The sequence below is a fragment of the Leuresthes tenuis genome, unplaced genomic scaffold (genome assembly GCF_036924035.1).
Source record: "Leuresthes tenuis unplaced genomic scaffold, fLeuTen1.0.hap1 SCAF_18, whole genome shotgun sequence".
NCBI lineage: Eukaryota > Metazoa > Chordata > Actinopteri > Atheriniformes > Atherinopsidae > Leuresthes > Leuresthes tenuis.
Genome location: NW_027325372.1, coordinates 12,620,799 through 12,635,433, shown reverse-complemented (window position 1 = coordinate 12,635,433; position 14,635 = coordinate 12,620,799). Strand labels below are relative to the sequence as shown.

The 14,635-nt window shown below is 39.0% G+C and overlaps 2 protein-coding genes across 3 annotated transcripts in view; one reads left to right on the top strand and one right to left on the bottom strand.

Moving 5' to 3' along the window:
- Window positions 1-11,816, top strand: part of dtnbp1b (dystrobrevin binding protein 1b) — a 31,073-nt gene extending 19,257 nt beyond the window's left edge. The window contains exons 2-4 of one of the 2 annotated variants that reach the window (XM_072370530.1): window positions 3,101-3,268; window positions 6,238-6,372; window positions 6,789-11,816. In XM_072370530.1, coding sequence (XP_072226631.1) covers window positions 3,101-3,268; window positions 6,238-6,372; window positions 6,789-7,102 — 617 coding nt within the window. In that variant the 3' untranslated portion in view covers window positions 7,103-11,816. Of the gene's footprint in view, window positions 1-3,100; window positions 3,269-6,228; window positions 6,373-6,788 lie in introns of both variants that reach the window. The other variant, XM_072370529.1, reaches the window with a different exon arrangement.
- jarid2b (jumonji and AT-rich interaction domain containing 2b) overlaps window positions 11,578-14,635 on the bottom strand; it is a 98,512-nt gene continuing 95,454 nt past the window's right edge. Inside the window, exon 18 of the mRNA XM_072370528.1 lies at window positions 11,578-14,191. Within this exon, the coding sequence (XP_072226629.1) occupies window positions 13,943-14,191 (249 nt within the window). The 3' untranslated portion in view covers window positions 11,578-13,942. The remainder of the gene's footprint in view (window positions 14,192-14,635) is intronic.

Below are 14,635 nucleotides of genomic sequence, written 5' to 3'. Positions count from 1 at the left end.
GTGTATGTATGAATCGTGTCATATGAGTGTGTAACAGACTGTTGTTGTGTTGCTTTGTGAGCATTTTGAAGATGATACAACTCTTAATGTGCATTAAAGTGAATCTGAAGGTATGTTCTTAAAACCACATAAAACAATGCAGCACAGCTTGTAAGGGTAGGACTTGTTGAACTTAATGATTTGAGCTCTTTTAGATTAATCAGCACAAACTAATCCTTTGGGCTAAATGAGTGAGAGCTAAAAATAACCCCTGCAGCTACAGCACAATGCGTAGGAGGATATGGTTGTCTGGTATATAATAATGATGAAAAGAAGGAGGAAGAAAAGAGACTGGGAAGAAAAACTGAGCTTAAGAGGAAAGTTATAAAAAAAAAAGCCATTTCTTAAACATAAACTGATCTCTGCCCAAGTTTTGAAGTGGAATACTGCCATCACCATCTATGTAAAAGGTAAAGCACCACAGGCTAAACCATTAGGGTCTTGAATACACATTTAAGTGTATATTTTACTATTTATTTATGCAGTGAACAAGATAATACTTAATTTGTACATTTAAATCTAAAAATGTAGAAAACTTGTGACACAAAATATAATAGTGCTAATACTGTCTGTTAATTGAAAGAAACAACAGTTGTGGTTTCCAATAAATCCCCCCCTGTTCAAATGTCTCAGTTTTGCGGTAGCAACAAGGGGATTGGATTCCTGCATGCTCCTGGACTAGCTGGGATAGATGTAGATGTAGATGTAGAATCCCCAACTGGTCGTCGATGGTACATGCAAAAGCCTCAACCTCCGAGGCCTCTGGTAGACGACCTAAGCTTAAAAGGACATCCACCCACTAGAGGAATGAGTGTGGAGGTTATAAATATCACATATAAATGTTATTCTGAATACTTTTACAAACTGGTATGTTTAATTTATCGTGTGATTTATTGAAAAAAAGGTAGTTTGCTTTTTTTCTGCCTCATGGCTGTAAAACCTTGTAACTTTAACATGTCAGGAAATCATGAAGAGCTTTGAACTATTCAGGTTTCTGTTGTGCAAATTTTTGAAAAAAAGCACATGAATTTTTGGACAACACTTAATTTATGTGTTTATTCATGACATTTTGGAAAAACTTTTCCTTCAACTTTTATTGAAGGAAAATTATTTTTATTTAGTTTTTGCTAAATAATTTTTTGGTATAACAGTATTTATTTGTATTTGTCTGCATCTGAAACAACCAGGTTTTCTTTAAAGAATAAAGGAATATCTGGGTTAGACTGGCAGACAGATAAATGGATGGATCCATTCAGTCAGCAGGTACAAAGATGATGGAAATAAATAGTCAGTACAGGCTAATAATGGATTGGGAATTAGATTAGACGCAAAGAGATAAAGAACAGGATCCAGCTATATTGTTAATAATGCCTGTCCACAAGCCCTAATTATAACTAACCACATTGCCCTCTTTCTCCATTACTCCTTCTCCCTGCTACTACTACCCTACACAATGCTTGACAGTCTCAACAAAGCTTCCCCAAGGCATCTAATCTAATAGAGCAGTCTCTACAAGACATACACACACACAGAAACACATTTTCACACCAGCAAGTAGCAAAGAAAAGGACGGAGTCTGAGGAAAAGATGAGAGACAAAGATGAGACATCAGATAAATGAGATAAATTGGACACTGGGTGAGGAATGACGGAGAGAAAGAGTACTATTCTTTTCTAAGTCTCCAAGGGTTGTTGGCTTGTGTAAGCTCTGGTGGGATCTCATTATTCTTTTGTGTGTGTGTGTGTGTGTCCATCTGCTGCCACAGCCTACATTTTATCAGGAGTCTTGCCTGTGTGAGGGTGTCCAATCCCCAATGCTACAGTGGAGAGAGAAGAGATTGGATCATTGTTAAACCTTTTAAATGTTTACAGTAAATCACAAATTAAATGTAATAAAAATGTCAGATATATGTCAAACAGCTTTCATTTGAGAGCACTGCAACTCTTTAACCCATCACTCCTCTAAATTGAGTGCTTTTGTCCATATTAAGCCAAAAACAAAGATATGATCAGTCATTTTATATACATTGACATGGCTTTTGCCACAGTAGTTAGTGGGTGGGCTTATATAATGCTTGTATTTGAAGAGAGGCGAGAAAACCAAAGAGACAGCGAGTCTGAGACTCCAGGCTACTGTAGTACCAACACACACTTACACACACCCATAGTCATGTTTCCATCATGTCAAAGGACATTACTTTAACTTACATTTATTTCTTGAAGACATACTACTACCTACCCCTGAATGTGCCTAACCTTTACCCTATCCCTATGCTAGTCTGAAAAAGTACATGCATGCAAGCAGAGACCAGGACAGGGATGAGTGTGCTGTACAAGCAAAATGTCTGTAACAAAGTCTTGCCCTTCACCACTTAGCAATTCAGAATGACTGACCCTTTACATCTGATGGCTAATATAAGTCAGACTTGATTAAGCTAACATAGCAGTCAGTTGTTCTTCTTGAATAATGATAAGATTATCATCTTGAACCTTCCTTTTGATGCCACAGTGCCTCTGAGGATACAGACATCAGGAGAGGAGTCTTGGTTTAGCAGCACTGAAGGTTACTTGTGTGAGACTTCAGTGAGTGTGGTCTCTCCCATGCAGCCCCCAGAAGATGGAGTATTGAGTTCAGAGAGCAGGATAAATTGGGGAATATGCTTCATAGCACCTAGCTTGCAATTATTCTGCTTCAGTAAAGACTGTCCTCAGCTTGTCAGGGAAAAGTATAACTTTCTCCTTCCTTCTGCCAGACAGAAATCAGTGTGATGCATTAAACTTTGGCTTCACTCAAAGGTGGATCGAAGGTAGATCGTCACAGAGAGTTAAAGAAAATGTTCTTGATTTTCCCCATTGTTCAAGTTTAGAGTTTATGTTTTTAGATAAATTCTGCTGCGGGCTAACTTCAGATTCAGTTTTGCTGTATAAAATACCAGGTTATGGTTATGTGACAGACCTTTTCTCGTCTCCTGCTGTGGTTTCACTGCGTTTATCCAGGATAAAGTTAACGTTGAGAAGTTACCTTTTCTCACTTTGAAAACTTTCTTTTTTTGTGTTTCTAGTGGAGCTGGATGCGGAGCATGCACAGAGAGTCCCTGGGGCTGAACAAGGAGGGGTCCCACCACCCCAGGTGAAGCTTAAAGAGAGACAGAAGTTCTTTGAGGAGGCCTTTCAGCAGGATATGGAACAGTACCTGTCCAGTGGCTACCTGCAGATTGCTGAGAGGAGAGGTGAGGATCCTGTTCTTCACAGATATCATAGTTATGTGCTTTTACAGTTCAAGCAGCTTTAAGCTATTTAAGTGCCGACACAGGGAAAAGGAGATTGTTGAGAAGTTGAGGTTAAGCTAGTGGCTGAATAAGTGTAACTTATTCAGGGGCGAATGCAAAGCCAGCCAGCATTCAACTGAATTATTTTCTTGATACTATCAGCTGAAACCTTCACACTTCAGCTGCATATCATAAGACTGAGCTTCAATTTCTTTCTCTAGTGAGGCCCCTCACTTCAAGCGGCTGTTGCTTAACACAAAGCCATTGCTTTGAAAAATGCAATCATGCCATATAAATGCACTCTTCCAGTAGGATTTTAATAGAATCTAGCTGTGGTTTACCCCATATGTTGCAGCTAAAAGTGCTAAAATACCTAAAGAATAAGCTGAAATACCCCCCACTAAAACATGTTACTGACTATACCAGGATTCAGAATGGGATTTTTCTTCTTTTACTCCCATACCCTCCTCCCCTAATCCTCTGGAACTGGCTTATGAGAGAAGATTGTGAAGCAGTAAGGAAGGAGAGAGGGGTGGAGTAAGAGAAAAGTGACTTAAGGATTGGAGAGGGAGAGAAAGTGGGGGGCTTATGTTTTTACTGTCAGTCAGTCAAAACATTCTTTATTAATGAGGTGACCACATTTTTTTTGTTTTTAATGTATAAAGCTAAGAAACAAAAACAGGCACCAGAGCGGAAACACAGTAAGTGACACATTCAAAGCTCTTTATCACCTGATGATTAGTTAGAATAATGTGCAGACTCTCTTTATTCATGGTAGACTTTTCTACAACACATTTCAAAATAAGTTTGTGAAGTGGCTGTAAATCTTCACAACAAGGCGGCGCCACTGAAGAAGAATGATAGAACTTGAGAAACAGGAGGAGGATACTGAGAATAAACCTAAAGGGCATCGGAAAAAGAAAGCGCTGCAGATTTCACAAGTGCCTGAGCCACCAAATGCTAGTCTCAAGGGTCTTACACCGTTTTTTTTTTTTCTCTCACACACATTTATTCTACAATTTCACTACAGGCAAAAACAGCTCCTCCCAGCAGGGGAACCTTTTAGGCAAGGTCACAGTGAGGCTAAAGGAGGAGCATGTCAGAGGCAGTCATGTGGAAATGATGTTCTCAGCATAATGACTTTCACCACATAACCACAGTGTTGGTGTATATTTGTTTATTCATGTTCAAGTACTAAAAATAGTTCCATGTTGAGCTGAAAACTTTATCAGCATCCTCCATGGCATGATTTATGTGGTCACTGATGATGTGTAGTGGTGATTGTGTAGATGACAAGAATGATATGGAAATGCATGTGACAGGAGGCTGCTTACTGAGGATCCATTCGAGAGAATTAGAACTGAATTCCTCTAAAGGTGTCACAGGAAGAACCACAGTTGTCTCCACTGAGACAGACTGTAAAGGAGGAAAATACGCTCGAGTGGATTTTGTACAAGGCTGAAAAATACCCTTGTGACACTCTACTGTGTTTGTGCATGATGTCTTTGTGTTTGTGTTACAATTGAAAAGGCAGGGAGACTAGAGCAGCCTCCGTGGGAAATAACACTCCCCTTCTGTCTCTCTTTCTTGACTCTTTATTCCGCTCTTCCTCCCTATGCTGCCCTCTTCTGCTCTCCCCATTTCCTTGAGGTACGGTTGCAAATGGCATCTTCTATCACTGCTTTATAACAACCAATCATGTTGCTTCTTCATCATGTATTCACAACTCTGCATCCCCCCCCCCCTCCTCGCAAACCCCAACTCCCCTCTCCTCAGTGCTCTGACTGGCTGTCTGTGACGCATGCAGAACATCATTATAGCAATTGGGGGGGGACTTGCACACCTGCAAGGCGGTGAATCCAGGAGTATGTTAGCAGATGATGACATTTTCCCTTCTAACGCAGTTATATTATAATATCCCATAAGATCCAGAGCTCCTTTGTAGAGATGGGAGAAGCTTTCTGAATCATAAATGCAGCACTACACCAGTCAAACCTTGATATTGTTTGATATTGTGGCCATACTGAAGCCATTTCTCTGGAAAACGCCACGTGACTGCATGTTGGACGTTTACCAAAAGCCATTTGTGTGACTGACCACGAGAGGCGATATCCTTTTATAGATGAAACAAAGGATGAACTAGTTAGCACCAATTCCAAACCATGCACTGACTATCACCTCAGTAATACCATTCCCTCAGTAACTATGGTGATGTCGACATCATTCTGTGAGGATGCTATTCTGCGACAGGAGCTGGGATTCTGGGATAGTGAAAAATGTATGCAGAAAAATATAGAAGAATCCTGAGTGAAATACCCTAAGTGAGACCCAGCCCATGCCCAAGAAGTCTTGAGACGGCCATTACTTTCAAAGGTACAGAGTATGAGTGAAGGGGCTGAACACCTGTAAATGTGATGTCTGAGTGTTTACTTCTAGAAGTATTTTAGGAAAAAAAAAAACCTGAATCCAATATAAGATGAGTTGCGCCAAAATGTGAATCACTTGAAGGGGGTCTGAGAAATGTCTGTATGGTTTACAGACCACACATGTGCAGGTGCTGAAGGCTGATTTTGTTGCCTCTGGTGTTTACCCTGTTTTTAATCATCGTTCTCTTAAAGTTACTGCTTTGCTTGTTTTCTTCATATTTAGCTTCCCATGAATACTAATTCCTGCCAATCCATTAATTGTGATGCCACTGCTTTGGACTTGTTTACGAGGCAACCAAAAAGTTTTTTTGTATGAATCATACACACGCTTACCCATTTATTATGCCATCCAGCTTGAATGTGCCCATTTGCCTTCTGCTTTGTATTTGGAGAGCAAAAAAAAAAGCGTCTCTCTTCCTGGACTCAACCCCTTGCTGCCAGATTCTGCATGCTGCAATGGTTAGGCGATATCTCACTATCTCGTGTTGTTTCCAGAGCCAATAGGCAGCATGTCTTCCATGGAGGTGAACGTGGATATGCTGGAGCAGATGGATCTAATGGACATGTCGGACCACGAAGCTTTAGATGTGTTTCTACACTCTGGGGGAGAAGATAACAGTGTAGCCTCGCCTGTCGCAGGTAGTGTGCCATGCAAACACAAAATAAACATAACATTTGTCCAATTCACGGAGGCAGATATTCCTGTCAGAAAACGGACGAGCACTTTAATGAAACAGGGTGTATGCTTGGGAAATGTTGAGTGTCACAGTTAACAATGCAGCATACTAAACTTCTTCTTCATCTGATGCAAGTAAATCTGCATTATCAGGTTGTGGATGACTGAGCTTGGTTATTCAGTTCGCTGCCATTTCCTTTAGATAACAAATAAATATTGAATGATCATGAATAATAGAAATGTAAGGATTCTTTTAAAAGAAAGGGGTACGGTTACTCACCAACACACAAACACAACCTGGAAGCGGTACCTCTGCAGTATTTACTTATTTTCTGTCCTTGTCCAGCTGTTCCACTCCAGTCTGTCTACTGTACCTCAGGTCCAGATGTTGAATCCTTCACCTCAGAGATTAGCCTCCAGGTTCCAACCCAGGCTGAGCTCCGACACAAGCTTTCATCCCTGTCATCCACCTGTACTGATTCAGCCAGCCAGGACACAGAGGGCGGGGAGGAGGATGAGGACGAAGAGGAAGAAGAGACTGAGCAAGGAGGAGGTGGAGTAGGAGGAAGAGGAAGGAGAAGGCCCCCTCTGGTGGTGACCCTGGATGAAGAAGAGGTGCACCCTGACACAGCACTGGTGGACAGGGTGGATAAAGAGAATCAGAACAGCAAAGACTGTGAGGGGAGCAAGTAGCAGGTTTGAGTTGGACAGTCGGACTGCATTTAAACACAAAACACCCACAGCTGCCAAATCAAAACTCAGATATATAACAATTGGAATTTCTTCCTATATTTTTTTCCTATTCAAGAAAAACTTGAGAGAAATTACTTTGAGGTTGCACTAACTGCCACAAATCCTTGCCTTAACAGACAAATGATGGAAGTTTTCCAAATCTAATTGAATCCTATGATAGAAGTTTGAATCTGCTTTAGCATAACGGCATTGAATGGCTCAACATGCACACTGACAGTGTTTTCAGAAAATAACTGCTGTTCTTTTTCCATGCTTGTGCATGTTGAGACTGTTCCTGACAAAGGAAGTGAACAGGACACACCCGTCACCCATCATATGGCCCTTTGAGACAGTCTTCTTTTATGCTCCAGTCTAATAAGCCTTTACTATGCTTACAGACTGCAGCTGTTATGTCTTATAGGTTTTACACAACATGACAGTGGTTTTAGTGTAAAATAAATAGGATATCACTAGCTCTATCAGGATGAGCACATTTTAAGACTTTTTTTCCCATCGAATAAATTTTTAGGGGTGCTCCAATAAAGATTTCTGGGGCTGACCACTTGGAAGAGGATCAGCCAACACCAGTACTGATCACATGATGTATTTGAAGTCTTTATATACACATTTTTGACAGCAGTTGATTACATCATTTGGTAGCATGTGCATCATATCACTTTTTCAAACCACAGCAGCCTATTATTGGTACCACCTTAAAGCTTAAAAATGTTGTTTTCTTGAGCTGTAAAATTAAAACATTTATCAAATAGGAATTTAAAAAAAAGCTAAATGAGTTAACATTGATTTATACTGAAGCAATGAAATATAATATGTCAATGTGGACTACAAATTTTTTTCATTTGGTTTTAATTCAGTTGTTGTGTAGGCCAGGAGTCCCTAACAACAGGGTCTTGAGGCCTTCATTACCGAGCATATGTGGTCCAGCAAATAAGATAAGACACATATAATACAAAACAATAATTGCTCCGTAATGACTTTGAATGCAGCACTGTCACCAGTTTGAGTGGAACACGGTGCTGTGATGTTATTTCTTGTCATCTCTTGATGGTACTGTGTCCCACTGATTCCGGGATATTGGCGAGTTTCAGTTTTGTCTATTCAATAGAAAGAGGAGCAGTACATATGTTATTAGTGACATGTAAATATAGCTGCAGCAGTTGAGAAACACCTGAAGTAATGCTGCCTGTATCTTTATGCTAATTGGTCATGTGCTAATTATGTTAGCTGGAAGAACTGTCCTGAGATTGAGGTTTTACATTTAAAAAAAGAACTAAAAGAAGATTAAAAAAAAAACACTAGACTGAGGTAGATGTAGACTCCAGTTCTGCCCATTGCACATTTTAGACAGATTAACATTCCTTTGGAAAATGTTTATTGAACCTATGGTAACACATGGACTTAAAGTCATCTCCAATTAAGTTATTTTCGCTAAGAAGTAGAGTCGCTTTAAATCTGCCTGTGTGGTGCTGACACAGTCAGGTGAGTATAAGATTTTTTTTTGTGTCCCTCAAAAAAAAAAACAGATTAATTTACTTTACTTGATCAGTAACACTTAACTCCAGTTTTAAGTACTGGTGTTGCCCTCTAACAGGCTTTGTTTAAGATGGTGCAGCCACCTTTTCAGTGACCACCGATTCAGTTAATTTAAGTATGATGATAATTTGATCTCAATCGATTGGAGCACCCTTACGAGTTTGTGAACTTTTTTCTATCATTAGGCAAATTTCAGGCAAGTTTCCTGCAGATGGTTTCGCTTAATTTGCTTAATTAGTTTTGAGACAGCTGTAGAGCTTTTCCGTTGATATGGAAGAGAAAGGAACACCTTATTGTTGGCCTATCTCTGCAGGAAATTCACAGACTTCATTGTTAACAGCTGACAAACAGTTCCTCTGATAATATCCAAACTTGAGCTGGCAAAACTGATTTAGATTTGATTTTTTTTTCTTTCATTTATCTGGGTGACTTGACTGGTTGATATGTCAAATTTTTAACAACTGGCACTTCCAAATTGTCTACAAAAGGCACGAAAGACAGAATTTTCATCACAGATAAACTGAACAACTCTCACCCATTTTTACAGTATTTGAAATATGAACTGCAGTTTAGAAATGGCAGTGACACCAGGTGGCAGCCAACACGAGCTGGCAGTGTGTTGTATAACAGTCCTTTATATCTACTACAGAAGAAGTTCAGGTACAGTTATTTTGATTATTTGACAAACACACACAGACAGGAAAGGAGAGCTACCCTTATCCAGTCCTCTGACCAGTAATATTTTGGTGAACTTCTCCTTCCAAATGAGGACCAAATCTGTGTTGTGGACAGTGCACTTTGTATTGAACAACGGCCAGAAGGTTTAAGTGTATTCATACCTTTTTTTTTTTTGTCATTTGTGCTGTGTAACTCCTTCCATCTTTCCTTTGTCCTTCTGACTTGTTGGGAATAAATGTTTCTGCCCCTGAACTGTTTAATTTTCTTCTAAGAAATTTGGGAAGAAGAAATTTGAGCAGGATTAAAGGTTTAAGTTAACAGACCCCGACTGCTTACTCTTGACTTGTGTGCCTGCCTGAGCACTTTAGGGAATATATGGATGGAACAAGCATCCTACAGGTGGGGAAAGGGGTGGGAAATTCTCTTTCAGGGGAGATTATATTTTAACCATGTTTGTGTTCAGTATTATATTTTAATGATTTTCTTTAAACTAAAAAAAATAAATAAATTAAGGAAAGTAATACCATAGCTACACTAGGAATTAATGGCTTATCGAGGCTGAAAGTGGACACGTGGGTTTATTCCAAGCACTAGTAAATAGCTGGTGTTGATGCATGACAGTCATTCCAGTGCACTTTAATTAAAGTTAAGAAGAGCTACAGGGGCAGCCTGCACACACTGTGTCAGTACGGTTTATATTTATTGGGCATGTTATGTGCACACAGCTCATTCTGTTTCCTAAAGAAAATGGTCTCTCAATGCAGTGTCTTTACATTTCTGTTGCAATCTGTCAGTTCACCCCAGTAACAAAGCTTTCTTAATTTATGCATTTATCATTACTCATATGTTTAACATTAGAACATTCATTGGGTGCTGTGAAGCAAACAGAACTTATAACAATGATGATTAAAACAATGATTTTCAAAGTTGAAATGGTGAACTGAGTGTGTCACAAATTCCACATTCGTAATGCTTTTTACCCCCATGTCCAAGTGTCTGAAAAATGACTCATGAATCTTACAGTGTACATTAAAACTTATTTTCTTTAAAGTTAGAGCACTTCCCTATACATCTCTGTAAGATACTAACGGATCATTGGTGATTATGATCTCAAAAGGTTATAAATGTAAACATAAATGAACAACAATATGCCATAACATGAAGATGTCTGAGTTGCATTGCAGTCATGACCCGCTTGGAAATGTTCTGTCACTACTACTGTCACCAATATGCACATGCCAATATTCTATTAGCCTTAATCTTTAGAAGACAATGTTCCAATTATGGTGTTTAAAAGAATTAATGAATGTGGCTATCTCATTTTTATCAGAGGTTACATGTTAGAGCAAGATCCTACAAAGGGTTTAGGTGTATGCATGTCTACATAATGCTTACCCCGATTATTGCTTACTTTGAATATGATCTTTTATGTGTTGTCTTTAGAGTAAGGTCTTCACCAGGTGAACGTAAGAATATTGCTGTGCGTATAAATTGAGTTAGTTTGAAATGCAGTAACAGTTGTGGGATAGAGGGCTTAGTAATTATTATTATTATTAGTGATAACTGGGACTTTTTAAATTCAAAAATATGAAAATCTACGAGTGAAAAAATCCCCTAAATATTCAAAGTTTTTTTTTTTTTTTAAAAAACAGTATTTATTCATGTTTAGAATGATTTGCTTAAAAGAAAATTGAAAAATAACCAGCTGTTAGTTACAGTGACAGTGAACTATAAGAAATGTAATTGTTTGTGACCATCATTAATATGGAGCTATTCTGATTTAACTGGCAGCTGGTGCTAATATGTTACTACAACCACAAGGTGGCAGTATTGTATGGCGCTGCTTACCTAACATGAAAACCACAACTGCCTGGTCCCGCTACAACATCTCTGGCAAGCGAGCTTAGCTGCTGCTGATGCTCCAACAAAAGGGAAAGGTGCAACCGCTGTATGGAACAGTATGACGATAGGACACATTTTGCATAATATTATTCATAGCTTTGCCTTGCTAAAGAACATACGAACATAAACAGGTATATCAATAAGGGTGAGGGGCTGTGCGTGTGTATGTGTTGAGGGGGTTATGGTGTGGTTGAATAATTCCCCTGTGATTTCAAATGGTATTTTGTTTTGTTTTTTTCCCTGTAATAAAATCAACTCTGCAAACAAAAAACAAAAAAAACCCACAAGCAGGTTGGAAAAAATGACAGTGAATTGTCGGTAAGTTTTTATTAAACCTTAAGTACAAACTCCAAAAGTAAAAAACTGTCAATATAACCAACATGAAACTCTTTCCAAATGGAGGGAAATGCCAAGATACGGCACTAATAAATTAAGTCACCAGAGACCCCGCTGTGAGCAAGTAGTTTATACTGTAGAAAATGGAAGAAAACAAGAGAAACTAAGCAATAAACAAAAAAAAAAAAAAAAAAAAGAAATTCATCCCATCAGAAAAAAATATATTGTAAGGCCATAAAAACTTGACAACCACTTCTTTTTTTTTTGTTTGTTTTTTTTTTCTTTTTTTTAAATGTTGAAAACACTCGACTTGGTGTTTCATTAAATAGTCCTAAAACAGTTCAGTCTTCAGAAAGGGACAACAACCAACAAACTGGATTATAGGATTTTTCCTTGACAGTCACCACTGGCAAGCTCAGTGCAACATGAGTAGCTACTACATTTTTGTTGAATTTTCAGTAATGAAAATGTAAAAACCCATTTTTTTTTTTGTCAACATTTTTTTTTTCCCTTTTCTTTAAAAAAGTAAAGCTAAACAAACAAAACTAGGTGGGGAGGGAGGGGGGGGGCAATCGTTGGCTACTCAATATCTTCTTTCTTAGTGATATAAGCAGCACTTAAAAAATTTTTTTTTATACACATTTACCAGAGCAATCCTGTAAGCGTCAAACTCACACGGATGAAGAAAGGGAAATGTAAGGCTTTTTCTTCATCAAGCACTCTCCTCTGGAACACTTTCTCTTTTCTCTAGTCCTTCCTTCCTTTCTTTCTTACTTACTGAACCCCAGAAAAAGGCTCAAGTATTTAAAGAAATTTACAGGATATATGTACAAAAAGTTGTTTGTTTGTGTTGGATTTTTTTTCCTCTCTCTCTAAGAATTGCTCAGAATATATCTGGATAAAGGGAAACAAAAAAAATGCAAAAGATTAAAAAACAAAAGAAAACGAACAAGAGAAACAAAACTTGGATTTGATATTTCACATTTTACACTCTTTAACTAGTGGCTCTACTTGAGATAACACATCAGATCAACAAAATAATAATAATATAATATAATAATTAATGTTTACTGGTACAGATGAAACAAGAGGACTGGAAGAATGGAATGTTAACACGATTGCACATCTAGAACCAGAAAAGCCCGAAAGCCTTTCTGCCCTATGGGGTGGGGGTGCGTGAGTTAGCCGACAGCTGGCGCTAACCCCCAGATTTTAACTTTTGTGTTGTTATACAGTAATTATAACCAACAGCACCAATAAAATTGATCTCCTTTCAATGTATCAGGCACCGTTTTCACTTGCTAGTCAAGAAGGGATCCTTCCGTACTACAAGGAAGTGAAGCGAAGTGAAGTGAGGCGAGCGGTGACCTTTCACGGGTCAAGCAGCTGCAAATCTGCTCCCCTCACATCCACCAATGCACAGAAACATCCACAAAGACAAAAAATAAAATACACTGAAAACTTCTCACAAAAGAAATAAACTAGCAGAAAACAAAGCTAAAATTCAAAATAGAACTTGAAAACAAATGGTAGCCAACCAACATAGTTTGTCTTTCAAGTTTTTACCTTGCGTCGCCAAGCCCCCCCGATTTAAAAAGAAAAATTAATGTTAAAAATGAAGTAACTGCATCAAGAACGCACTGGAAAAAGCACTGGAACGCACTGGAAAAAGAGGCTCTTTTTCCTCAAATCGAGGACAGAGAGAAACTTTTGGTAACTACTTGATGTCATTCTCATTTTAAAAAAAACAACAACTGGGGGCCGTCTTTTCATTCATCCCAAGTTCACAGTCAAGTGAAGGGAAGGGGTGGGATTCAGTCTCAGGGATGACAGGAGGGCAGGAAAGAGTGATGCAAGGAAAATGAAACAAATGCAACCCATTTCAGTTGTGGAAGGATGAGTTGTGGGGGGGTAAAGGGGGTCTGTGAAGTCTTCCTCTGAATGTCACACTAAATGCTTGAATTGTTGACTTAAGGAGGAGTGGAAGTTTTAATATCATCCAGAATTTAAAAAAAAAAAAAAAAAAAAACGCCAACAAATTCTTATTTCATACTAGTGCAAAAAAGACATCTTGCTTCTGTTTTTTTTTTGTTTCCTCTATATAAACAAGCCTGTCGAACTAAAGGTGAGGTGAGTGTATTTGGAAAGGTCAAGTGGGGGGGGGTTGAACAATTTGCAATATTGAGCGATGGTGGAGAGATTGATAGTGATCATACTTATGAGAATAAAATAAAAACAGTGGGCCGGGGAAGAATATGGAGGAGGCTGAAGGGTGGGGCAGGACGTAGGTACAGCACACAGAGTGGTGACACGAAGGCGCCCCCACCCCCCTCAGGATACAGCTGCGGCTTTGGGTATGTGGTTGGAGGACAGGCGTGCCAGGGACACCTCTACAGTGGCACGTTTTCGTGGACCTCGCTTGGCTGGCGATGCTTTGGCAGCGCTTAAGCTGTGACAGGAATCCCCTCCTCCGCTTACGATGACTCCAACTCCTCCACCACCGCCGCCGCCGCCACCACTAGCTCCATTCTTTAACATGGCCCTTCCACACACCTGGTTTACCAAACTGTTGATTTGCTCCTGTTTGGGAACAGGACAGAAGAAAATGTACATTTTAAATTGGTGTTAAATTATTAAATGAATCATTCTTTGTTTTTCTACTGGAGGTGCAATTACAGGGGGAGAATGCACTGGGGGGCTTTTTGGTTACTAAAAACTAAATTACACAAACTCAACGCTTATTAATCTACCATAAGCACACTTAAAACTCTTTTCTAAAGACTTAGACTCAACAGAAGTAGTAGTTCTATAAGTTAAGCAATAGTAAATTACTAATGTTATCATTCATTTCCCACAATCTTGAATATTAGACACTTTCTTCAGGGGAAGAAACAGCTTGAGCAAGATGTATTTTTTCTCAAATTATATACAGTGAATTACAGCACTGGCACACTAAAACGGTGTCATCCTGACAGAAGTGCTCTCTGAGGCGTGAGCTGAGATGACGTCGCCCTCTACTGGACA